At 40.3% G+C, this 27925-nt stretch overlaps 1 protein-coding gene across 10 annotated transcripts in view; it reads right to left on the reverse strand.

Moving 5' to 3' along the window:
• TFDP2 (transcription factor Dp-2) overlaps nucleotides 1–27925 on the reverse strand; it is a 54322-nt gene that overhangs the window by 6270 nt on the left and 20127 nt on the right. For 2 of the 10 annotated variants that reach the window (XM_066193247.1, XM_066193249.1), the window contains 9 exons: nucleotides 21127–21230; nucleotides 18165–18286; nucleotides 15707–15754; nucleotides 14430–14592; nucleotides 13761–13904; nucleotides 11529–11597; nucleotides 9751–9902; nucleotides 5333–5499; nucleotides 367–472 (listed from right to left, as the gene is read on the reverse strand). In XM_066193247.1, coding sequence (XP_066049344.1) covers nucleotides 367–472; nucleotides 5333–5499; nucleotides 9751–9902; nucleotides 11529–11597; nucleotides 13761–13904; nucleotides 14430–14592; nucleotides 15707–15754; nucleotides 18165–18286; nucleotides 21127–21230 — 1075 coding nt within the window. Of the gene's footprint in view, nucleotides 1–366; nucleotides 473–1433; nucleotides 3026–3383; nucleotides 3460–3962; nucleotides 5214–5332; nucleotides 5500–9750; nucleotides 9903–11528; nucleotides 11598–13760; nucleotides 13908–14429; nucleotides 14593–15706; nucleotides 15755–18164; nucleotides 18287–21126; nucleotides 21231–27925 lie in introns of those variants that run through there. The other 8 variants (XM_066193246.1, XM_066193248.1, XM_066193254.1 and 5 more) reach the window with 7 other exon arrangements.

Genomic DNA, 27925 nt, shown 5'->3' on the forward strand with positions numbered 1-27925 from the left:
AGAGAGCAGACATTCTTACACATTCTTCAGAATTATTACTGGGCTTTTATCCATATGTAATTATCTATTTGTAGTCCATGCCCAGGCAGGAATTTAAAGTTAATCAGGAAAAGGGGCTTGAAAGTGCTTCTATTCTTATGAAACATAGGTATGAAATAGCTGGTATGTTCAACATTCAAAGCATGTTGATTTGACGTTTCAAATATAATTATCCTTCAAGGAAGACAGAATTAGAGACTTTTTCACAATCAAAATCAACCACGATAGGAAAATATCTCAATTCCTGCATGCAAATGGTATGAAATAGCAAGGTTACTAAAGTAGCACAAGCATAACTATCCTTGAATAAAAAATTATTTTATTTACCTTGACTTAGCATCGTAAGTGCCTCCAGCTGCCTCAAAATGGGAAACTGCTTGTGCTGAACTTGAAAGTAACCCTTGGTTTATCCATGAAAATCCCGCAGACATATCTAGATGAAAGCATAACTATTTACGATAGTTACTTACATATTTTCTTCCTTTTACAATTTTAAACTTTGCATTCTCTTTGCAGTTAGGATCCCCTAATGTAGTTTAGAAGGTACCAGTAGCTTGAGTTTTCTACTGTAGATGTGTCCTGTTTGGTCAAGATGAAATTATATCCTGTCTTTTGTGGATTCACTTAAGCCTTGCACTCAGCTTTTCCTGCTCTGTGAAGAAGATTCACCGGGCTGGTGGCTGTATGCAATCACAAGTATCTGAAATAAGAGCTCTGGAGCCCTTCATGGAAACTTACTGCCACAGCCTGACCCTGCGAAATGTCCCGACAGGTCCAAGTACCTTGGCTGCCCCACTTGGTGAAGGCACAAAAGGAACTGTCCTTAGTTGGGTTTGAGGTAGTGCAGTGAAGCCACTCGAGCAGTCTCTGTGTCGCTGTGTGTGTTCTGGTGGCCAAAGCCAGCTTCAGCCTGGTGCTCTCATGGCTGGCTGTGGGGCAGGCTCCTCATCCACTCTGCCACCAGCCTGAGCTGGGCAGCAGCTGTGGACATGCACAGACCGTGGCAAAGGGCTGGTGCCAAGAATGAAAGAGAGAGCCTGTTGTATACTGCATATGAGACATATAAGGCACTCTCCTCCCCAGGGATAGGAAACTGTGGGGTTAAGACTATTAAAATGGTCTGGCAATAATGCTGAGTTGCTTGATGCAGTTTGTTAAAAGCCCCCTGAGGGATGTGAAGAGGTTACTTACAACCCCCATAGTACTTGTTTTCAAATTCCCTAACAAGTTAGGGTCCTTACTGTTAAATTCTATGCTTAACTGAGCCTCTGTTCTAGACAGCACAGTGGCAGTAACTGAGACTGTACTACTTAAAATTATCTAGAATTGTTCTATAGCAGCAGGTAAGAGGAATAACTGTGTTTGTTACATACACATTCTCATTTGTCCTTCTGTGTTCTTGCCAAACTTTGGTTCATCTAGATTTGGCAGTGCTGCCTAGCACAGGGACTGTTTTAAGCAGGTTGACACAGCCATGTAAAACTGGCTCACCATCCACTGGGATGGATCCACAGGCTATCGGTTTATGCTGTGGAAAACTGTTGCAGCAAGGTACTTAAATGTCACGTTACAAAGCAGGGCTAGCAAGGGCGGTGTTCCTGGCAGCAGTTCTTGGAACATGACAGCAAACTTTAATAAGTGGCAGTTTTAGGGTGATCTGTGAGGACAGAATAGATGAGAACAGTTAAATGGGGATGGAGCTGGATGTCTTTCATCAAGATTGCCCTAAATTAAGGTCTTGTGTTACAGAGAACATGTTCTGACAGCTTCCTCCTGTCTGTGCAGGACGAGGCTAAACCATTTGGAATGACTGCACTGTATTTAGATTAATAGAGCTGTACCATAGTGTTGTTCCCTGGTATTTCGAAGGAGTGTACCTGTGTGTACATGTTTAATATTCCAGAAGAATAACAAGACACTGCTAGTAATCTTGTGGTTCATTAACAGTTTTGGATAATAGCTTGTTAGTTTTCTTTTTGAAGAGCAAGGTAGAAGCATGGCAGAAAGGTGGTTCATAAAAGCATATCCCTGCCTTGTATTTTCACTGCCTTATATTTCTAAATTCAATTTTCCAGTGGACTCTGAGGAGCAAGGGATAAGAAGTTTGTGAAAGATGGGGAGTTGAAACCATTTCCAGTATGGAAAAGTCTGTCAAAATAGAAGTGCACCTATAATGAAGAGGCTTATTTATTCTGGCAGTGTAGATCAATTACTGATAGTTACACTTAAAACCGGGGAAAGCAGTTTGAACAAACCTTCCCAAGGTGGTGCAGTCCAATTTAGTAGTGGCATTGTTATGTATTAGGCATATCTTGTAGCAGATACACTCGGCAGAAATTTATACTTTTTTTGAGAAGGCTCTAAATCAATACCCTCAATAGCTTTAGCAGTTAATATACAAATGCTGCATGGAAGTGTTGTTGACATTGAACAAACTCACTCAGGCACTGGCTGCTCTTAGCTCATTAGTTTCAACTCCAGCCCATTTTCTAGTCCTGACTAATTATACAGGTAAACAGCAGAGTACTTCTTCACACGGGAAAAAAAAAAAACAAGTCCTAAACTGCACCACTTTGTCTGTCCACTGCCTTAGTGGGATACATAAGGTGAGCTGTTGTTACCCCAACTGTTAGCGCCTCAGAATTTTTATTTCCTGCTTTTTTAAAATCTGCAGCCTCATTTCTAGTAGTCAGGACTCAACTAACAAAGGTGGGACTTGGCTTTGTGTTAAGTGCCTGTAGGATGTGCACAACCCAAAAGACAGAGATGGTACTCTGGCTGCTCTTCTATGAGTTTATGCTTGTGCCAGGCAGTGGAGTATTTCTGCTCACCCAGGAACCTCACTCCCTCCTTTCCACTTGAGCTGTTCAGGTTGGAGTCCTTTGCTACGTAGTTCTACTTGTTTAATTGTTGCAAAGTCCTCTGCCAGACAAAGCCTGCAGTTGAGCACCTGGAGCCAGCTCAGGGAGAGCACACAAGAAAGCACCTGGATCAAAATGCAGAAATGGGCAGGAATCTATGATTGGGATTGTGTCCTTGGAATGTCCTCTTAAGCTGGTGCAAGTGTCATGTTTTCGACATTGTCAGTTGTGACAGTCAAGCAACAGAAAAGCGTTTTACAAAAATAATTTAAGATACACAGAATATTTTTCTCTGTGACGTCAATATGCCTTAGCTTCTGCTGATTTCAGTGGCAGTCATACCTGGGGATCACACCAATGTAGTATTTAAAATGCATATTGCAAAAATACATTTATTTGCTAAGACATTGTGAAACTAGCAAACCTCAAAGACACTACTTTTATCAAATTTGGGCACTTGAAGAATGGCTAAAACACGTGATCCTCTTCAAAAGAAAATCCACCACTAAAGCTTTGATGTGCACATCATCAGTTCAACACTTCCGAGCAATTTATATGGCTGTTTAATGCAAATAGAAAGTTATTGTTTTTCAAAGCTGAGATTGTCCAACATTTTTTGTGAAGTTAAAGTTTCTTTGGTTGAACTGGTTTAGATTTAAGATTCTTCCAATTGCTTCTCTAGTCCTACCGGTAAGCATTATAGTACAAACTATTTTTAGTGTTTGGAAGTCAAGAATTATCTGAAAAAAATTACCAGGCTAAGGTCAAACTAACATTGTACAGGAAATAATTCACCTACTTGGACATACTAGAACAGGACTGGTTTCTAGAGCAGTTGTCCATGGAGTCAGTTACTGGGATCATAATGAATCTTGATTGCAGTGAATAAATTGACTCAGTGAATAAATAAGAGGCCTGGATCTGTTTTTTCTATATAGTAGTAACTGAAACCATTGTTCTTGAAAGATCCATCATGGCAATGTAGAAATAACCATGGATTCTAGAAACCAGTGATGACCCTTCTATTTCCCTACTCTTGCTGTGTAAGAAAATGTCTAAAGGCTCCCAAGGTTAAAACAGGGAGATAACCAAAAATATATAATCAGGCAAATGCTGGCTTTTCAACTATTGTGCAAAACATTTAAATCTGTTTCCTTTATTAGTCACTTACTGCAATTAGAAACCACCACTACGCAATTCATACTCTTAACTGTAGATTTATATAGTACAATTAAGTAATAAGCAACAGATACAATAAACCTTTAAAATTAATACATGTACTGATATGTAAATTAAAGTACATGTATTTTTTAAATACTTATTCTAGTAGGAATACCTCTGAGCTAATTTTACAGAGGCTGAAACAGCTGAATGTAACCCATGTACATTACTTGCCTTAATGATTTTTGAATAAAAAATAAAATCAATGCATTTCCTATGATTAAAACTCTTCCAGGCTGCTGGTTTGCTACTAGGGAAGTACTCAGTAAATAGTGTCATGACATAGGGTTTTTTGCAAATGTAAGGATCCCCTGTTCTCTGGAGGTAAGTTAATGCAGGCTTAAAACGAAAAAGGAATTTTAGTCTGATCCTCAACACATGGGAGCAATTAAGTAACTTCAACATTGCAACACTACTAAAACATAGAGGTTCTGCTCCATTCCCCTTTTTACATTGGTGATAAATCACATGGTAAAGAATGTTGAGCTGAATGAACCTGCGAGGAACAAATCAAGATTTCTTTCAACTTCTCTTTTTGTTGTGAGTGCCATCTTATAAAGGCTTCAGGTGTAATTTCAAAATTGACCAAAAAATAAAATATGAAATCTTAGTTGTAAAACACACAGGACAAGAGGACCAGGAAAACACAAGTGAGTGTTAATAAACATAAGCATATTTGATGTAATTTGAAACGTTAAGCCATTTAAAATGTACTGCTTTTATCGACTGTAACTGAATTCTGATTTATATATAGCAGTAGAGAAATTAGGGCAAGAGCTTTGTGCCCTTTCCTCAAAAACAAAGGTCTGTATGCAGTAATTAATTGGGTAACACTTCCTTTACAGTTAAAGTCCCTCCAGAAACTCGAGAAAATGCTGGGCTAAGTTTAAGCTGCGAGTACAGCAAGAAGAACACACTGACAATAACTATAGGAAGTGATGGCAAATTTTGGCAGCTCTAGTCCAGCGATGCAGCACTGAAGGAGTTCCAGTTTTGTGTCTAAGCACAAACAGGGGAGGTAAAAGCCTGAAGTCTTTGGAGCCTCTTGCTTTATGTAGAGAAGCTTAGTTCTCAGGTGGCACCTGCTGGCTCCTGAGGGATTACACCAACCAGTTCAAGATGCTCATATGTTACGTAGAAAAGTTAATATAATTAAATTTGCTTCAGTTAAGTAAGGTTATAGATTTGGCCAGGAACAATATTTAACTTACCTGTGATATAGCCTTCTAAAGCTTTTGGCACCAGTGATTTTGCAGTTCTTAGGTCCTCAGCTGAGCATTTGCCTGCTTCGAGCCCAAAGGACATTCCCATTCTCTTCAGCACCTCGCTGTCATCGTGAATCTCAAAAGTATTATCGAAATTAAAGAGGTATTCAAATCTGCATGTAAAAAATTAAAAGTGAGATGGTTCTGAAAAGAGCACAGCTGTGCTCTTCTTGCCTATTCTTTCTCTGGTGGTTTTGGCATGCACTGAGGTAAGTGTCAAGAGTCTTGATTTTCTGTAAAGGGTCCTTAAGGAAAGAGAAGTGCAAGAAATACTTTCTCTTTCCTGAGACTGGCATGCCTACAGCTTTAAAATTGCACATTCTCAATTGAAGTAACTTCACCAGTGCAGGAACAAAGTTTAACATTTTCTACCTCATTGAGTAGGTTCAAAGGGGAAGAGGGAGGCCTTATTAAACATGAACCTTCACTTGCTCTAAAGCCAGTAAGGTCACCTGAAGCCCTGTCACCAAAACAACTATTTTGTTTTTCTGCTTTTACATTTCACTTTCTGTTCTAATGTGCAACACTCCTCCTGTGAACTGACCTATTTACTTTGGTATATTTTTTCTTTTTTGGATGCAGCTAGAAAAGCTGTCTGTTCAGACTCCTGTGTGTTCACAACCCATTGTTTCGGCTGCTGGACTCTCAAATTGTTTTTAACTGCATTTAAAAGTGGAAATTGAGATATAAACATCAGACAGATTTAAGAAATGCAGGGGCATTTAGGCTGGCCTTACACTGTCATTACAGGTATTAAAAGCCTGGACAGTTCTGGTCTGCAAAATAAGGCTTAGTTCCCAGTACCTCCTTTTTTGCTGACAAAACTGTTATCCTTGGAAAAGCAACCCAACTGTGAGATACAGTTTCTAAAAGATAACTCACTGGTGGGTCTTCCACTATCCCTCCAAGCTCATGTTACATGTCAATTTTCTTGCTAGGTTGTTTTCTAATACTTATTTTCTTATACCTGAACCAGGAAGCTTGGAGCTTTGCAGCTCTTGAGTTTATACACGGAATTTTCAATTGGTAATCTAATGCTTTGTGTTGGATGTAATTGTCAGTTACACACAGCATTTCTTCTGTGGCTCATACCATATTACTTGTAAAACCTATTGTTTATACACCTTTATTTATGCCAGCATAATCACACTAAGAGGGAAAAGAAGATGTAATATAATTTTAACCAGTACAATTACATTGCTGCTGCTTAAACTAGCACAGCTCGGTGTCATACCAAGCTACTACCAGCAACCTGCAATTAGCGACTCATAACTGAATTCCAATTGATGGCACAGGATCAAAAGCTGCATTTATTGATAGCTCTGCATTTCTTCTCCCATGTGCTGTGGCCAAATACTGGATGTTAGAAAGGAAGGTAACTTATTTTCTTTTCCCAGCAAGTTTACAAAACAAAAAATTTACAGTCTTCAGTATTTCTCCAGTTTAGTCTCTAGCAGCCTGCAGTCACTGATACAGGAAATCTCTACACTTCTACTTTGCTATTAACAGCTGTTGGAGGATTTTCTTTCAGGTACTTGACATGACCCCCTTCTGAACTTATGCAAACTTTTGGCATGAACAAAATCAAATATTACAATTTGCATAAACTGTTACAAAAACATTCTTTTTGTCATCACCTTGTATCTTCTCTTAATATCTCTTAATTTAATTAGCAACTGTGTGCAGCTGTTCTCTGTGCATGTTCACCACATCACCGGTGATTTTTGAGACACCTCGGACTCCACTGTCCTCTCCTTTCTAGGCCAAAGAGCCCATCTGTTCCTTCTGTCAAAGCCTTTCCAGAGCCTCAGTCCTTGCTGCCCTCCTGTGTCTCTCTTGGTTAAGCCATACTTTTTCCAAGAACATGAGAGTGGGTAGTATTCCACACAGAAAGCTCTATATGCATCTAGTTTTACATTGCAGTCCTTACTGTTTTTCCTAGTAATTCCCACCATGATTTCAGCTGTTATTGAGAAATCAACTTCTTTTCTCACAGAATGATCTACTGGGCTGCCATGTTATTATTCAGTACTAGAAGCCAGGTTCAGAGGCTGTTAATACTGTGTATACAAAACTTGGGTACGCTTCCTGTCCCTTTTCCATGGTAAGTGCGAATTTGATCACCAGTGATTTTAATCTGGATTTTCTGCTGCTACAGGCAATTCTTTCTGTAAGGGTACAAGAGGCTACTTCCTACACGTTCTCTCTAATGTACAGCACTGTATCTCCAATGCTGTACAAATTCTTCTGCATTTCCCCTTAGAGATGTTCTAATTTTCCAAGTTTCTGATACATCTGTTGTGTCTGAATGCTTGTTTAAAACAAGGGATTCTGGTTACTTTTTCTTTCTTTTCCCTAGGACCAACAGCATTTATACAGAAGTACCATATACACTAAATACATTTTTCCTGTTTAAACAGGACTTACTTATTCATGTGCCTCATCTTTGAAATTAGTTCTTAACTACTTCCTTTTTACCTGAAGACTTTGTTTTTCCTACTCCAACTTCAGAAATGCCATTCCCAGTATGCTGCTTGGCACCCATCTACTTTGTCAAACTCTAAACAAAACTTGCCCAATAACTTCTCTCTTTTTTTGTTTGTGAGAAATTTCATTCTGTTTTGGCTGTTGTTGCATAGAAAAAAAGCTTAGAGGACATAAACCAATTTTCCTTCTGATACTAAATCACCCTTATATGTACAACATTTCCAAGCAATTACTTTCTTTTAGAAGTTCCTCTGTAAATACAATTTTGAGTAGCTAATGCTGTGAGCTTAGCTCTTCACTGGACTTACTAATACCAGTACTTTAGAGAAAGGAAAGAGAAAGGAAAATGGAAGCCCTTTAGAAAGTGGCTTTCAGTCTGGAACCAAGTGCAGAGCAAGCACTCAGGCTGACCAGTGATGGAGTCAGGCAGCACAAACACTCTCCAATAAACTCTACAGACTGGGAATTCTCCAAACCAAGTCAGCACCTTTGCAAGCTGCCTTATTTAGCAGATAAGTGTTAACAGTGGTTAAAACAGAGCAGTTTCTGGCACTGTTAACCTATTGCTGCTGCCACTAATTAGTTGCACAAATAATAACTACAGTGAAAAGCTGGCTTAATTTGGGTTGTACACTTAATGACCTCCAGGTGACATACTACCAGAGCTGAGTTACATAAATTGAAGTATCAACAACTTCAATAATTTTGGTTTGCTCAGTTTTGGTAGGAGTGTTTTCACACAGTTGGAGAGCGTAGAAGCGTGTTACACTTCTCTGGATCCCAAAAGCCAGATTAATCTCTGACATCTCAAAGCAGCAGTTCTGAAGTTTCAGTATGAAACTGTTCAACTTTTTAACAACTTCAAACCTAAATGTAGTTTCCTGTTTAAAAGAGCAGGAAGACCTCTATAGTGTGACTATAGAATAAGGGTATAATTATGCTAAATCAAAAATGATCCTAAAATTCCCGACTTGCTGAACTGCAGTGCTCATGAGAGTATTCCACAAGTTTTGTCCCAGAATGTATTGGACGTATTGCAATTTTCTACAGAAATGCAATGTTCAATAGTATTGCTGTTTTGCATGCTGGTGGGTTACTAGAGCCTGTCTATTTTTGCTGTGTGATTGACTTGAAGTTCAGTACAGGATTTGCATACCACAGAGTGAAATCTGTAATCTACAGTATTAGAGCAAAGCCAGCTATTTTCAGCTAATAAACTGATTGTGAGCCGATTACCAATTAACGTAACAGCACCTCAAACTTCAGCCATATTTTCACAGGATGAAGAGCACAAGCACTCACAATTACGTAACTGGAAGATTTTCAGATTAATGTGAATACAACTGTAGCAGTTTGCTTACAAAGACAGTATTACAAATTTCTGTATCTTTTCCTTCAGAGAACTTTTTGCTGTTAAAAACCACTTTCAAAGTTGTTTCCATCATCTGGAGTATGTTACTTTTGTGTCACATGGATAACCTTGAGTTTCTGACTGTGTACATTTTTATGGCATGCTCAGAGTAAGAATTCACATGGCTGCTTTAAAAGGTAGTGCTGTCCTAGTAAATAATTTCATTCAGTTATTTCTCCTGTGCAGGGAATGCTCCTTGAATGTCAGCCTGAAGTGGCTTTTACAACATTGAAATTCAGCCTGGTTTAACTAGAGACTATAAGGCAGTGTTATTAAACTCATTCATATTATTACTGCAGTTACATTAGATATTTTAAAAAACAGCAAGCAACCCCCCGAAGTGACAGTTGCAAACGTAAATATAATTACTTCTAGTAAACGAGAAAAAATTCCCTCACTTGTTTGAGGAAAAATTCCAGTCCACAAAGAAAGTAAAATTATAACAATGAATTTCATAAACACTCACTTATCACTTGATATGCTGCAGTCTATAATTGTTCTTTTGCTAGTGTTGACTATTAAGAAAGGCAGCTGTATCGTGGAGGTCAAAGATGGAGGGCCTTGATTTTGCTGTTCATTTTGCTGATTTCTTTGTACCAAGTTTTTAAATGCTATTTGCTGTAAAACACAAGAAAAAAGAAAAGATCACTGACAATAAAAGAGCAGACATCAGTGTTTCCAGGAAATGAAACCTCCTAAGTCTTATTTACCAACATTCAATACCTTCAGTATTTTTTTGTCAAAAAGTGAGTTGTGGCCTGACTTCCTCTTGGCACTGGTGAAGTTCACCAGGAGCAGAAGTTAAACCCAATTTTTCCACACATATACTATTGACTCTGTTCCCTCACACTCCCTGAAGAAATAAGAAAGAGCAGTAAGGCTTGCTGGAGAATGCTTTCCCAATCCCTTTGAAAAGGCTCTGGAGTCAGAGGTCTTCTCTGATACTTTTCATGCGTAATTACCTCAGGGTAGGAGATAGTTACACTGAAACAAAAATTCCCCCACTTCCCATATCTGTATTTTTATTCTCTTTCCCTTCTCATCCATCACCACCTTCTTTCAAAAGAATTAGTTTGGAAATTCTCCTCTGGAAGTTATTAAGCAATTGCTGTTTGTGATGCCACTCGCTGCCTGCAGTTTCTTATATCTGACTGCACATGTATGAAAATGGGTGGGTTTAGGAAATGTTGTTTGAGGGACTGGAAGTCAGTGTACTCACCCACCTGAGGCCCTGCCTATTCCATTAAATGGGAAAAAGATAGCCAGAATCCCAAAGGACTGGTAAACTCTTTGGCTAACAGCACAATCAGGGCAAAAATGGCAGTTGTGGACAGTAAGGGAGTCAACTCTGTCAATATTTGGACTAAAACGTTAAGAGGGCCTGAGTTGCCTTATTTTCACCAGCGTAATTTCACGTTAATGTTGGAGGAGCTGCTGATGTATTGGGCCAGAGAGATAGAATCCCAATTGTACCCTAAGCAGAGAAACAGCTTTTGGTGACAAACAAAGAAGCAGCATCAGATATTTGAAAGTTTCAGCAAATATCAGTTACGTGAAAATTGTATCAGTGTAGTTGAACCAGGAAAAAAATACAGCCTTATTGCCTGTAATCTCATAAAATCATTTGATTACATTTAAATTACTAAAAGTCTCCACAGACTAGAACGTTAACGCTCATAACTGTGTTTATAAAATGTTACCTTATAAACAAAATGCATTTGAAATATATTTCAGCAATTAAAGCCAAAAGTCATCTCAAAGGTATGTGACTGAAAGTAAAGGTGTTGGATTTGCCAGCCTTCCACTGTGAAGATTCAGAAATATCTGTATCCCCCCAAACAACTCTGCAGACATTTACACAAGTTCTGTTGTGAACTTCAAAGCTTAGGTCAAAGAGAAAATTTGAAGAATGACTCAGGGTAGCTCTGGGGGAATTAAGAGTCAACAAAGGGGATTTGTGAGTTGTTCCCATTCCCAGTGAGGTTGGCAAAGCTTCAGCAGAACGCTTAGGAAAGCTTGTGGCACACAGATGGAGCGTGCTGGTTTACAGCAGGCAAAACTGAACCACAAAGTATCGGCAAGAGGTCCCCCTACCAGAATCCAGAAAGGTCACAGGGGTCAAACTTTTCTCCTTAGTATGCCACTGCAGTTAGTTAAATCTAGAAAGAATTTCAGAAGGTCTAACATGCTGGATCTGCACTTGATATTTTCATTTATGGGGAAAAAAATTAAAATTAAATATACCTGTAATAGTAGTTCTTGCAGTTGGGCTCGCTTCTGTTTTATTCTTTCAATCCGCTTCTGTTTTTCTATCTTAAAAGATAAATGTAAATGTATCAAGATACTTAGTTGCCCTGTCCATTCCCTTGTACCAAACTGAACAGGCTGACTTTGTAAAAGGGGGCAAATTTTCTCCATTAAACAGGTCTGGCAGACTGCAATGTCTTTCTCTGTCAACAATTTTAACTCCAGTAAGGATTTAATTATTACAAGAGACTATTATGTTCCCCCCCATTCTGCCTCTTCTGCCTTGCACTGAGTGCCAATTGGCACCAAATCAAAAACCTGCTGGAGGGGATGCCTTGGTTTGTTTTTTTTTTCCCTTCTGCCCTCTACTCTTTTGGAATTCTGCAAGTCCCACTGTTCTCCTAGCTGCAAGCTACTAGACGTTAATATATGGAGGCTGGGCTTATGATCACCTATATCTTACCAGGGACCTCCACTTCTTGTTTGAGACTTGATTAAACCGACAAGACTGCAGCAACAAAAAGGGCCAGAGGTTCCATTTTCTACGGGAGCACAGCTCCTGCAGCAGTTTGGTTACTGAAGTGGCCAAGCTGCTGTACCTGGGACAGGCAGAGCTGGGACAGGGCAATACTGACCCTGCAGTACAGCAGTGTTTGGAAGTGTCCTCTGGGGCAATGCTGAAGAACTGGACAACAGCCATTGGGGCTGAAAGGGGTTTTTGCTCATCATCCTCTTGGTGCCAGCACTGCATCACTGGCTCCCCAAAACACTAAACTCTTAAATTACCTTTTCATTCAAGTGCTGAAACTAAATGACGTGGACTTTTAAAACTTAGCTGGCCCAAACTCCTCTATCTTATTTATAAGGTTGCTTTGTGGTGATTCCCTCCTCACACACTTTAATGTTTAAAATGCATCTTTCAGATGGCTTTCTGTGCTGGGACTTTTAAAACCAGTAAGCAATACAGATATCACTCAGGCATAGTTTCTATATAACAAGCTCTTTTGCACTGATTTTTGTACTGGTAATCATATTATGGATTTACATTGTAAGAACAGTTGCCACTTTATACAGCTTTAAAAGCAAAATTAATTCTGATTTTCACACCATGAAAACGCAGCTTTGTTTTACAGTCCTTTCTATTATGTCAGAGGAACCAACGGTTTTTGAAAAATATGTCTGGCTTCCATTTTGTGCGTCTGAAACAGTGAATTGCATATGATTATTGAAGATGAGACAATGAAATTCAAGTTCAATATCTGTAACAATAACCTATACTAGAGACAATGCATTCACATGAATGCATGCAAAGTGTGGATTTATCCAGAATTTAAAAAAAAAAATAAACAAAAACAACATCCTGGAGCATTATGATTGAACACAGGCATTCTCCTTGGATGGATGTAGTTTTCAAGTTGCTGCAATGGACAAGGACAGTAAAAGCTTTTCTCTTACCACATCAAGAAAGACAATTGATGCAAATGACCCTGCACAAAAAGAACTGGAGAGGCACCGACCCACCTTTTAAGATACCTAATGCCCAAGTGTCACAAACTGAGATGTATTTGCAGACAGCCATTACAGCACGCTGCAGTAAATACAGTGACTTGTTGTTTTTATTTATAGCACATTTGGCCTGAAGGACAGGCAACATTTGTGCATATAAATTCTGGCATCCCTGCAGAAAACACTGTAACTCTTAGTCTGCTGAAAAAATAATGGAAATAACCAAGAAGTAAAACTTCTTTTTGCTTTCTCTGGCAGTTCATAACTAGTATTTGACATTCCAGCAGGAATTATTTTTCAATTTAATTTCCTTTGAAATAAAAATATTTCCAAGTACAGACATTGAGAATTCGTCTCATTTTAAATGTAAACCATTTTGTGAGCATAACTGAACTATAAATTCTTTTGACTTTCTTCTGATTCAAGGTACTATAGACTTCAATCTTAAAAATAATCCCTGATTTAATCAATGTCCATTCTTGTAAGGTAAAGAGCTTGGCTTTTTTTAAAAAACTAAATGTAATGTATACTAAATGAAACTGAACGAAGCATACACAATATATTTTTTCAGTTTATTCCAATATCAAAATTTGTATTTTCATAGTGCACAAGCATCAAAACCAATGAGGTTCAAACCGAGAAAAAAATCCCTCTTCTAAAGAAAAGCAATTCAGTTATCACAACATGCGAACAAAACAGAATTTCCCATGTACCTCCCATTACCTCTAGATTCTGACATTCCTGAGCTGAGTTTGTAGGAAGGCCAATCCACCGGATTTCCTTCTTCTCCTTTGAAATGATGTTCATTGCCATCAGGACGTTGAGGGCATCGTAAACTCTCCGTCTGATATTTTTCTGATCGTAAGCCTGCTAAGAAAACAATACACTAATTACAACAAAATAATTGAATTAAAAAAGGAAAAGCAATTTTTTTTGCTCCATAGACATGGAGAAGATCAAATGCCAGAATGGCAGTTCTGGTCAGAGTGGTGTTAAACCACGATCATTCATCTGTGATACCCCTTGGATACCACATGAATATCTTTGGTTGCAAATGGAAGCTTCAGGCCTTCCTGAAGCATCTCTGCAGGAAATTCCATCATGGCAAGTCTGGCACAGTTGAAAAGCCTGACAAGACCACATGTACAAGAGTAGCCCTTTCTTAAAGTTAGTTATTTTGGTGGATTGCTCTACTTTGTTGATAATTTAGAGGGAGTTCAATTCTTCATCTTAATTCTGTATTTTTAGATTTCAAAGAGTAGATCTGTATATTTGAGAACTAGTTAAGTGAAGAAGAGTAGGGACTGTGGCAGTACAGTACAGAAACAGAATTCCATGATAAAACAGATAAACCTATATTGGTGTAACAAAATTCAACACATATTTGCTTACTGAATCTGTTGGTAGGTGGCTGTTAGAATTTGTGAATTCTGATACAAGCTCATCAGCTACTTCGTTGTATGAAGTTGTTCCTTTACGTTGAACTTTTTCACAAACTTTCATTGAAAAATGCCTCAGACCCTTCCCATTTTTATCTCCTTTTTTGCTTCTCTTACTGAAAAGAGAAAAGTATTATTTTAATACATTGAATGTTAATAAGCTACTTTGTTACACAGCAAAAGGTCTACCTTGTGCAACAGAAATCTGGACTATCTAAATGAAAAATAAAACCTTTGCACCGGTTTCTTGTTTCTTACAAGTTTGCAAAGAAGTGCACTAGAGCCCCTTCCCCTTCCTTGACTATTTCTACATTGAAAGCATTTGAACACATGCTGCAGGGAAGATGCTTAAAATGGATTTGTAATTCATCTCCAGGTAGTCTCACAAAAGAATAAGCAAAAAAAAAAAAAAAGAGGAAAATCTCCCAGGGTGCTTATGTGCCTGGAAGCCAGGTTTATTTGGATCTCTCATGTGTATGCCTAAAATAGAAAGGCTCAGACATCCCTATTTAAAATACAGCAGGAGATACTAAACTTGGTCATTAGGGGAATTAAGGCGTGTCCACCATAGAATATATTCATACATATACATCATAGTATACATACATATATATACATCTCTTCTATGATGTGTCCATCATAGAATAGATACAAGAATCTCTTTTGTAGAGAGTAAGTACATATTCATTGGGTTTTAACGTGCCAAATTAAGAACTGGCAAAGTGTCAGGGTTATTTTCCATTCACCTTGTTCCGGAGAAGCAAGAGCTTAGGTAATGGTAATCGAAAAAAGCAGGAGCAGTTGTTTTAATCACACAAACTAGATCTGGATATGTAATTCAATAGAAGCCTTAAAAAAGTTCAGCTGTGTTGGTTTTTTTTTCTTTTTTAATTAGCGTCATGGTTTCATTTGACAATGTGTTCCAGGGAGAGCTGTTATTTTACAGATAAAGGTCCCCCGTCAGTAGTAAAATGCTAAAGAATCTATTAAAAAGAACAAGAATGGTTTTCAAAATTGTGAATGTATTTAATAAAACAGAATACAAGTAAAAGAAGCAGAAAAAAAGAGTAAAAAGGAACATCAGCAGACTAAAAAAAAACCCCAACACAGCTTTGATATGAAGGAGTGAAAACTGCTGAAAGCAGGAACTGGACAGTTGTCTTTCTGAAAGGCAAATCTGAAGTAAACCAAGTACGACTCTACATAAAATACACATTCAGTAACACTCACCTTTCTGAAAAATCTGACTCTATAATTTCTTGAGTCCGTTTTCGCTCCCTAAGACAAGACAATTCAAACTTAAGTTGAAAACAACATTGTATCTGTAGACCACTAAAATCACTGCATATGGGGCCTAGCTCGTTCTAGTGTTTGCTCTTACATGTTTACTGAAAGGGAAAAATACAACACACAAAGCCTGACAAAATTTGAGAGAAGGTAGTAGTTAGGACTTGTGGAGGAAATTGTCGGAGCTCACTGCTAAACAAATTCTGTTCCCAATTTTACCACGCTTTGCCCATAGGAATTGAGGGAAGTCCCTTCACCTGAAACTACAGGAAGTGCTGGTGTGAGCTAGATGTCCAAAGTCCATCAAAAAGGAGAAGCTGGGCTCCTTTGAAAATTCTTATTTAAAATTACTCCACGTGGAAGAAAAATGTCTTTTATCAGTTCATAAGATATATCCTATATTTTCAAGCCAGTGAATGTTCAAGAATCTTTAAACGAAACCCCAAGGTAAAACACTAAACATGTTCCTGTTAGAGCTGATGCACACAGAGCTGAAGACAGACTCTGAAGAAGCAGCTGCCATGAATTTTGAAGAGCAGCAGCAGTCTGCAATCATTGGCCATTCCTTATCCTGTTTATTCCCCACAGCAGGCAGGAGCTGCTTTCCAGAGCTGCCTTTTCCTGCTGCAGCTGACCCAAGGCGGTGCCCAAGAGCTGTGCTGAGCTGGGGAACGTTGTCTCGCCAAGCAGGGCTCCCAGCACACTTACACAGCTGAACACCTGACACTGCTGGGAAGGGGGCTAAACAAAAAACAATGGGTTTGAAAACCTGTGCTTGAAAGCCAACACACTTTGGCTTTGTGATCCAGAATGCACAACCAGGCCTCTCCCTGAGCAGCACCAAGGGGATTTCTGTCCATGGTGCTTAACTGGGGCTGAGCAGCTGGGGCTGGCGCTGCCCTGGAGCAGCAGTGAGAGCTGTGCCCTGCTCTGCACACCAGGCTGCCAGAGCCTGTGCCAAGCCCTGCCAACCAACAGGCTCCTCTCAGTTTGGAAATTATTTGGAGTCTGTGAAGTAAACAATGGGTAAAGCAAGCAGTCTTCTGAAGTGTCTGCAGCAAGGGCTCCCTACCTCGGTTCAGGAATACCACAGACCCTTCCTCAGCTCTGTTCCTCAAATGAAAATAGGGCCTATTGCATGGACTTCTGCACAGATCACTACTGGTCTGTCTGGAGTCGTCTCGAGCCTTTTTATGGATGACGCAAAAGACAAAGCTCATTGGAAACCCAGTGTCTCGACTTGGACAGTACACAAACAGAAGGATGGTGTTTCTTGGTTGATGCCACAAGGCTGCTCTGGGAATCCCCATCACTGGATGACACTTTGGAAAGCAAGGCATGTTGATTCTTTGGTTTAGCAAGCTGTGACCAGACAGTAGAATTTGTCCCTCTTCTAAAGGAACATCTGCTTGGCCTCCACATTTGACAAAATTTGCAGAAAAAAAAGTAATCTTTGACAACTCCTTTCTCAAATAAAATCAGAACTAAGTACATTCAAAATGTATTTCAGGAAATGAACACATACTCAGCAAAAAAACCTCAGCTTAAAAACTGCATGGCTGGGCCTGCAGTTTATTGACTCTCTGGGGGGGGAATACAATAACTGGGAAGTACAACCTGTAACAGACCTTGCCTACACAGTAAAATGGAGAAAGTCAAGGTACAAACATGGAACTCTCTTTTCTGCTCTTTCCTAGATGCTCCATTTCCCACCTCTGTTGTTGAAAAGGTAATACTGACATTCATCACTGATTAGAAAAATTAATCTAGATGCAGAAATATATTACTTTTTCAGAGGCAAAGCACTACATCTCTATTTTGAGACAGCTAAGCTCAGCAGTACTGATATTAAAACAAAATGGTAAGAAACACTGTAAAGACTAGATTTAATTGAAGGAGATAAAGAAAGTCCTGTTTGGCTGGAGCACCTCAGAACCCCATGAAACTTGTTAATGTAGAATAATAATAAAAATACCACACTGATAATATTCGAAGTTTTCTATTAGAGTTTATTCTTAAATGTCTGTTGAAGTATTTGTGACAGTCTCTCCCCCTGTAGGCACCTGCTGCTCAATAGCAGTGCTACATGGATATACCATGAACTTATGGAAAAAATAAAAACTTCTCTTAACAGGAGTCGTTGTGACTCTCCGTTTTCATCACGAAACAGACAATGTCAGAAACCACAATTAAAGCCAACAGTGAAGTGACTGGTGCTTATAACCTGTGTCCACATGCTCCAGACATCAGAAGTGCCTCCCTGTCTGAAAAGCACATGCCATACTCCATTTAGTTGTGCAAGAACTAGAAACTGTAAGTCAGTGTATAGCTTGAACAGTTTAAGTAATGGAAAAGATCAGAACAGATGCTCAGACATCTTTAAATGAGACAAAAGCCTTACCCTGGGACCCAGCCAGCAGCTTCTGTTATGTGTGTCTGTGTGACCATTGTTGGAGCTGGGTTATACGGACTCCCAATCAGAACACTCCCTGAACTGCTCAGTCTTTGTGGTGTGCTTATGATCTGGAAAATTTAGCAACACAAAACACAGCTCTCTTAAGAAAACAGAGGTTCTGACAGCCCAAAATTCATACTAAGCATTACACTAGGAAAAGTAATAACAATTCTATACCAGAAGCAGTCATAATATACGGAAGAGATGGCATCAGATCTTCATACAGCAAAGCCATTACAGCACTGTTTCCTTTTAATTGTATTTCCTAATAATTGTACCATATTACTGTAATATTCATATGGACAAGAACCAGACAAATTATTCCAAGTAACTCCTAGGTATGGCAGATAGGATCCGTACCTATAGACACCCAATTGTTTCTTCATAAGTACATTTAAGCAACTTCTTGAGCAATGTAATCAATACAGCCTTCTTTCTTTCCAATGGATTTGTCTCTTGGAATTGTCTATTAAAGACAATCTGAGCTGCAGGCAAGGCAGTCCCTAGTTTCCCCAGTTTCTAGCATTCACAAGATCCCAAGGCACTCAGGCAACTAATTGTACCTACAGAATTCAATGTAAAATCCTTACGGTATAGACAGAATTCACATTTATGCAAACCTGGTGGAATTGTAGGTACACTGGTTAACACCAAGACACCCAGTCTTGACTTTCAAATCACATCCAAGTTCCTTTTTCAAAGTAGGTTACCAGAGTAATTTAAGTAATATTTTAAAATGAAACAGTACTGATTAGCTAATCTTTAAAATAAACCACATTTAATTATTTTGATTCCATTATGGTAAGATTTATATCAAAGCTTCTTGGACAGTGCTTTTTTACTCTTATGCCTTGCCTAATTTTTTAAGACTTTATTTTACTTTACTCCATTTATTAGTGACATTTTTAGTAGTGACTGTACTAAACTTCATAGTTTTCTTTACTATTTAACTTATCCAACACCTGTGTAAGCATCCCAAGGCACTCCAGTAACTGTTTGAAGTATATGCCGTAAGTATACAGCAGATATATAGATACTGCAAATGTGTCTATATATATATATGTATGCATATATAGACAAACTACAGTAAGTATACAGCATTTGTTTGGTATCCATCATTATTGTTTAGACAAGTAGAAAAACGGTATGTGAAGAATTCCCCATTTCCTTAGCTCATTGAACATTACTTCACATCCCTCTGGTACAATGTTGTGACTACATACATGTCTTCTTTGTCTTAAAGACATAAATTTACCTCATTTATTGTTCGCAAATGTGCAGCCTGACAGAACCAAGGGAAAAGAGAATTTTAGAGAAACCAAAACGCAGGTACAGGCTATGTATTTGTATCCTGAGAGCGGGGAGCCAAAGGCACCCGGCTTTAGCCGTGGCAGGCACACGAGAGGTGTCACTTCTGTCACCGTCGGCGGCCCCGGGCCGAGGCAGGAGGGTGCCAGGGGCCGATGCGGAGCCCGGCGCAAGGAGCGCGGCGCGGCCGCAGGCGCCACCGGCCCCGGGGGCGAGTCACGGCCCGGCCCGGCCCGCGCCGCCACCTAGCGGCAGCCGGCCGCTCCTGCAGCCGCGCCGACCCGCCGCCGCCCCACCGCGGCACGGCCCCGGAGCCTCTGCGCTGCTCTGCGGGACACGGAGTGGCCCCAGGCGCTGGAACCCACAGCGTAAATAAGGTCTAAATAAATAAATTAATCAAACAGGATGTTGCTGACACAGGCAGATGCTGAGGGAGACCTAACAGTGCCACTACTGAGAGCTCGTGAGCATTCGCTTTTAAACAGGCCGCCACAACACAGCTGTACGCTGGGTGCCTTAGCCTGCATTAAGGGCTATTTGTTAAGAAAATGTCTTCTGAATATAGATCTATCCTTGCAAAGCAGCAGAATAAAAGAATTTAAAAAAAATTATGTATCTCACATCACACAGTGGCTTTTGCATTTTCTACCTGCTATAGAACCTAACCTGCAAGCAGAACTCACTGAAACCAAAAGCAGAGTTTGAGAAGTCAGTCATAAGAGCAGGGACAGCATTAAGTGAGTGCTCTCCCTGTTGTGGGCTATTGATTGCACTGCCAGGACACCTCCTCAGTGTCAGAGCTGTTCCAGTGCAGCGCCACAGGGCACAGGCTGCAGAGACGGGCATCAGCGCGGACACACCGCGCCGCTCCTGGCAGGCAGCCCCTGGCCAGCGCTGGGGCAGAGCTCTGTGGGCAGGGAGCGCCACGGCGGGGCTGTGCTGTGTGCGCCCCTCTGCCCAGCTGGACAAACCCCCAAAGAACAGCAGACACTGCTCATGTGCAAACACCATTTTTATAAAACACACCAAATGGTTCTGTACACAGGCTAAGTGCTTGATAAGGAGGTATTAGGTTACTAGAAACTGTTCACAGTATTGCCTGTTTAGGTCTCTGGCCACCAGAAAATCTAAATTTTTTCTCAAAACTAGATCCAAAATCCCTGGAACATCAATATACATATACAGTTATCATGGACAGGAAAGGAGAGTTTTAAGAAGAGTAGTTTCAACACATCAAAGACGCTCTCTGGCAATGCTGGAGATTTACTGGTGAGAACATGACTTAAAACGTTCAAAGAGTATCAATAATGAGGGGGTTTTCTTAATACACTTTTGAGTAATAGTTAGTAAAGCTGTTTCAACTTCCACTCAAAGCCAGGAAGATAGGTACTCCCTAAGAACACAAGAGCATTGCTGGTAGTGGCAATTCTGGCATGCCAGGCCTGCTGTGCCCCCAGGTCACCACCCTCCCCTCCGGTGGGGCACTTTGTGGCTGAGGCAGGAGGCAGCAAGTTCCTGGTGTGTTCCTGTCTTACACCACCAGGAAGTTACAGCCAGTTACACAATGCCCCACTGGCATTACTGGGGTTGCAAAACTTACCATTTGGGGTCCAACATTCACATTGATTGGTCCCAAGGTTTTTGGCAAAATCTTAGTCGGAGAGTTGGTGCTGGAAACTGGCAGTGTGATTACTGAGATGTTACCTAAAAAGAGTGTTAAAAGGAGAAGTGTTCAATTACTTCCTTAGTAACCCGTGAAAAACACTTTGGCGAATTCTCACACCACTCTAACACTTTGCAATCAGGTTGGCTTTTTGCTGAGAACACACCCTCATGTAACCTCCAGACCTCTCAGGAGATGTCACAAGGACACCTCACAAAACTACACCTTCACTATTTTACTTTTAAAATTACATGCATTTTATTTCCAGAAACAGTTTATTCTTGCTTAAGACAAAGAGCATACAGCCTGACATTCCTCAACATAAGAAATGAAAATTATGAGAATACATCCAAAAGAAACCAACATATAAATCCTACTTACAGTCATAATCGTGTACAAAATACGCATCCAAAAACCTTCAAAGCCTTAACCATTCCTCATCTGGCTGTCCCAGAGCTGTCATTACACAGTCATTGCTGATGTAAGCCAACCACAGCCTGCCACTGTACCGATGGAGTAAGTGATGCCTTTACAACTCACCTAAAGTCACAGAGCAGGCAGCGGGATGTCACAATAGTCTCCCATGCCATCTCCAATGCAGCGTGTTCTCACCCCAAGATGTTTATCATTTTTGTGATCCCAAACTGCTTATGGATCTAAGTGATCCTGCCTTCCACAGAGAAGGGCAGCTCTGTGCTGACAGCCCCAAAATACTGTCGCTCCTCCTCTATCCCAAATTGCATCTTGTATCTCGATTATTTGGAATTAATGTTTAAATCAAAACTGTTGCAGCACCACCGCTACCTCTTGAGTGTTCAAACTGTTGTGCACAAGCCTCTGCAAGCCCTGAGCACACTGGCTTATCCACAGACACTGTGGTGGCAGCAGCTCCTTTCTCTGTGACAGCTTCAAAGCAGGAGAGCTGGGAACTGATCAATAAACACCGGCCCCGTTCCCACACACAGCCTGATCCAGCCTGGGGAGGGATGGGCTCTGAGGCACAGCCAAATATAAGGAAGAGCCGCCACTGCCTGGTAATCCACAGTCAGCCTGGGTCTAGCTGGGGTCATGAGGACAAGGATCGGTTCCTGGAGAGCTACTAATATTCTCTGGCACTGCAGACAGCAGCTGAAGGCATCTGAGGTGACAGGTCCCTTCAGAGCAGCACAGGCACCAGCCCTCCTCCCACAGGAGCCAGCCGACACTCAGCTTAGCCCACGTGGCCCAAGCTGACTCAGAGGTGTTACACATCCCTGTTCCCCTGTCTTTTCTCACATCACCTGTTCACCCCCACTGCCCAGCTTTCTTTTCTCACTTGGTCCTGAATCATGGTCTCTTTTATTTACATGTTATTTTAGTATACCTATATTTTTCACGAGGTTCCTGAAAAATGATAAATTCAACCAAGTAACTTCTTTGCAACAGAAAGCAGAAGCAACACAGCTAAGAGAAAAAAGGATCTTATCTTCTGTAGTTACAGCACAAAAGTAGAAAAGATGTAGATTTATGCCAAGTCTCACCTTCATAAGAAATATTCAACAGATATATAAGAAATACGAACAAATTGAGACTAGGATATTCTAATGTTCTGTGTAGATTCTTTTGGCATCTGGAGTAATACTACTACTTAATATTAATTTTCCAAAAGGCAAATCTGTATCTGAAAAGATCTCCAGAAGCAGCTCGCTTCTCTACTCAAAATGAATAAATTATTCAGTCGTGTAACGTGTTTTTCTACGTAAAAAAAAAATATAAACCTCTCACACTTGCAAACCCACCTCCCCAGTAAATCTTTGCTCTGTTATGAAACATCTTTTGTGAGGTAGTGCCAGAGAGCACAAGACAGTAATTCATGATTTACATACACTGTGTTCCCATGTTGAGCTCAAAATAGCTCTCTCACTTGCCAGTTTTACTTTTGCTAGAGGATTTTGCCCAGGATTTCCCAAGCTGTGCCAGCATATTCCATCAAAACCTAGTCTCTTCCCTCATTCCAGGCTGTTGCCATCAATGACGTGTCACTTCCCAGTACTGCTGTAGGAATTTTCCTCTTTTCTGCTGCAACTGAAACTTTTGACCCCATTATCTCCAAGATCAGCTCTCATACTATTTCTCCTTGGCCCTTTTCTTACCAGGGAAAAGAAAGAAATTACTTTCTCTGGTGTCGACAGCACAAGATCACGTGGCCAAGTGCAGTAAAATTGTGAAATGTTGGTTTTGGCTCCCAGTTCTTTCACCGCAGAGTTGTCTCCAGCTGCACTTCCCAGCCTGCAAGAGGCACTGGGCTGTCATGTCTGTGTGTGCCATAGTGGTCATGTGGGGCTCACAGCACTGGGCAACGAGCACAGCAGCACAGGCAATGCACATGGCCACCCACACATCCAGCACCGGGCACAGCTCGTTTCTTTCTCAGCACACGCCACGCAGACTGGGATCCGTGGGATCCATGTGCTCCATGGGATCCAGCTGCACCTGTGATTGCTTTGAACATTTGTTAGATGTTCTTCCTTCACACACATATTTAGACCCATGGCCAAAGCCACACAAACCCACCAGATTTACTGAGCAGCCCTGGAAAAACCACTAATAAACCACTAATTGGCAGCTACTGCTGCACTGTGCCTTCATCTGCAAGGCTCCTAGGATAAAGGAACATGGGCATCATTGGGGTAAATTCAGTAAATACAATGACTTGATCTTGATTTTAAAAAGACATTCGCTTACATATGGTGTGTGTTTAAATATATTTTTGGCCAGTTACTGTCAACAAAAAAGATTTTCATCTTCTAATCCCCACACAAATCCTCATTTGGCAGCAGTACTGCCAAAACAATCTTAAGAGCTGACCAGCTTTTCAAAGAAATGTTTCCCTGACCTTGTGCTTACTTTGAATTTTCTTCATTGGCAATTATAAATATGTGAATGTGTAGATTTTTAAATAAAGATAGGATGAAAAAGAACCAGTTTGTTTTTATGTCTTATCCACGGTGGCCAGAAAGAAAGAACAACCAAATTTTTCACAGTACTAGACTGCTCTTTGTGTTTGTCAGCAGTTAAAAAAAAAGTAAACAGAAAGTTTTATCAATTACAACTAAAATATTCCATCCTACCATTTCCTTTTTTTCCAAATAGCATCATGGTCCAGATACTCATGTAACCTCAATTGCTTCAAATATTATTATTATATCATATCATATCATTATTATATTTAGCAGGAAGTAGATGTGACAAAATATTCAACAGATTCCTGCCTTCAACTGAAAGCAGACATATCATCAAAGTGACTATATATACTATCACAAAGCAACTGCAAAGGCTTTAAACATGACCAAATTCTAAATAAATGCCAAGTCTTAATAACACCCATCATCTGGAGACAAAAAAAGAGTATACTGATTTATGTCCTGGGGCACAACAGCAGTGAGTACAGTGATAAGCTGAACACAATGAGACCCATCAGCCTTGAGTCACGGTAATCTCACTGCATGGATGGAAAAGGTCAGCACAGATGGATCAAACTAGAATGATTTGTATAATAATACTCAATTCTTATATAATGTTTCTCAGCAGTACTTTCAAGGCACAAAGGAGGCCAGCGTCATTATTCCCATTTACCTATGGAAAACCAAGCACATGGGAAAGAAACCCACTTAAAACTCTCATAGGGAGGCTTTAACTGCAATACACAGGAAGCCATCCCAAATTGAGCCTCCTTGGCACTGAAGCAAATTCAGAATAAGAGCCTGCCAGTGGATAGAAGTATGTTTCTCTCAGAACAAAAGCACTTTACTTCTACATAAATTATTTTTACATCCTTCAGTCACCACTATTGTTTCTTAGGGAGAGAAACCAGTGTTGCTGTAATTTTGTATTTTAAAACACCATCATTGCTACATAACTATTATTCTTCCTGGCATTCGTGCAATGATTTTACTGGTGCACAAAAAAAAAAATCAATTTAAATGATCTTCAGCCTCAAGGAGTCACAGATAAAGTTATTCATGTTTATGTATGTATATTCATGTACATGTATGCTCACGTGCACACACTAAGCAGCTCACCCAATCAGTTTAAATCATTTTGTGCCACCCTAAATAGCCTAATTTCACATAAACAACATGCACTCCGATACAAATACGAAGCTAAAGAGATTTTGGTGATTTTTTTTCCTGTATAACTAAATCTGTTAGGTCTGCAGCTTAGTTGCAAAGATAATCAGAAACAATGTCAACTGGAGAATCTATAGAATCTGTCACAGCCAGTTTGAAGGAGACCATGGCTGATGGAGAGCACAGCCCAACCAGCTGGGGTTACACACAATGCATACATCAACAAAAAAGCCATTGAATTTTCAAACAAAACACCAAGAAAGTGTTGGTAATTTGGATTTCATATTCAGAGCTCTAAACAAATGTTCACTTTTTAAAAGTGTCTCAATGAACAGCTATTTTTAATAACACAACCTACAGCTTGATGATGATGGCAAAAGCTCCAGCTCAGAGCTGTGAGATAGCAGCAGCCCATTAGGATATTTTGCAATAACTTACATGATACGTCCTCAGGCTCCACTATTACACTAAGACATTTGCTGATCTCCAAGATCAGTATTACAAAAGCATATAGAAAAATGGAATTAATATCGCATTATTAGTACACAAGTGTTTTCTTCGTACATTTCTTAATTTGTGCATTGCATAAAATCACTGGGCTACAAACCTAACTTTAAAAATTCCATGGAGATGAAATCAAAGAGATCTGTAGAAAAGAAAAAAATAAGATGGGGCAGAGAGTTTTTCAATGTACTTCAGGCTTACAGAGCAGTACAATTTCAGTCCTTTACTGTTCAATTTGAGACAAATCTACAGGAGTTAACAGCTGTATGAATCTGAAAGTACCAGGCATAGGCCTATGGATAACTGCCTCTGATGTCTTGCTCATTTTAGCAGATCTCTTCAAGTATACAATAAAGTACTTCTATTACAGCAGCCCTGTGCATTAAGTTTTTAGAACACCAGCCCTGGCAGGACCTAGTAAAAGACAGGGACTGTGTAATAGAAAGATGCATTGAAACAAAGTTCATTGTGAAGTTGTATTAGAAGTGAAGATTCCGACCCAAAGCAAACTCTCTACACTTATGATTAATGGCTCCTCCCTCGTGAAGCCTGTTGCAAGATTGGTGCTCTGCGGCTGGACTCCCTTTTCCCTACACAGCAATAAACAGAGAACATGTAAACCCATAGGAACTGGGAATACAGTTACGAAGAAGTATTAACTAAGGACAGCAGAATTCCTCAAAACCATTGTGTGTCTACATTACATATTTTAAGATAAGAATCCTGTACCTATGGCCCCAGCAGCAGCAGATGTGCCCAGTCCCACTTGCCCCATGGCAGCCTCTCGTTCCTCCCATGCACAAATCCAGGCCAGTACCCGGGATTTAACCAGGCTCTAACACCCGCCAGTCCCGCTCTGTATCCCGGGATTTAACCAGGCTCTAACACCCGCCAGTCCCGCTCTGTATCCTGGGATTTAACCAGGCTCTAACACCCGCCAGTCCCGCTCTGTATCCCGGGATTTAACCAGGCTCTAACACCCGCCAGTCCCGCTCTGTATCCCGGGATTTAACCAGGCTCTAACACCCGCCAGTCCCGCTCTGTATCCTGGGATTTAACCAAGCTCTAACACCCGCCAGTCCCGCTCTGTATCCTGGGATTTAACCAGGCTCTAACACCCGCCAGTCCCGCTCTGCTGCGTGGCCATGGAGGCGCCCAACTGAAGGGGCTGATGACGACTCATTGACCACTAATGTGAGCTTTCAAGTGATATCTGATGGCAAACCTTGATTTTATCACAGGGTTTCCCACCCAGGCAACTCTAACAGATCAGGGAGTCTTGGGACTTTGTAAGCTGGCACGGAGCCCTGAAAGCTGCACACACCCCTGTGCATGCAGAGGGGGCAGGGGGTGGTTTTATGGGGCAAGGGGTAACACAGACACACCCTCCGCTTGGAATCATTAGAAAAACGGCTTGATTTTCCATTGTTGTAATAGACGTGAACAGGATTACAAAACTTCAAGCATGTAACTTAGTGACTGGGAGTTTCTCCCAAACAGATTAACTTCTACATCCTCACAGTTACACCTGCAACTTTTTATCATGAACACTACATCACGTCTGGTTGAATTCATCACAGACTACAACAACTACCCCAAACCAAAGGCAGAGCTGCCACTATCCAACTCATTCACAAACCTAATTACACTTGCTTAAGGACTAACTTGAACTATTCTATTGAATTATTTTAACAGAATGGGCCAACTCCACAAAGACACTTTCCCACTTCCATCAGGATTTTGCTTGAATGATGGATGCAGCTCCTCAGTTCCTGTCAATCAACCTTACTGGACATCAAAGTTCTGTTGACACCAGGAGTACATCAGTCTTGTTAGCATGGATCCTTTCAAGAGTTATCTCCCAATAGGCACAATCCATGATGGAAAACTAAGAGTATACCTGACACATACATACAGATCCCAACGCTATAAACAGCGATCTGCGTTCTCCAAAACTGGAGAGGAAGCATCTTTTTTTCATTCAGCAACTCAAGAATATTAATTCACTAAACAATGACAATCAGAGCTTTTTTTTTTTTCTTTCTGGGAAAATGAAAATGCAGGTCTCCTACAGGAATAATTGCAATCACTAGTAATTACAGGTAAGGAAATGAAGCACAGCC

Source organism: Chamaea fasciata, unplaced genomic scaffold (genome assembly GCF_029207755.1).
Source record: "Chamaea fasciata isolate MVZ Bird 193981 ecotype frontalis unplaced genomic scaffold, bChaFas1.0.hap1 SCAF_11, whole genome shotgun sequence".
Classification (NCBI taxonomy): domain Eukaryota; kingdom Metazoa; phylum Chordata; class Aves; order Passeriformes; family Sylviidae; genus Chamaea; species Chamaea fasciata.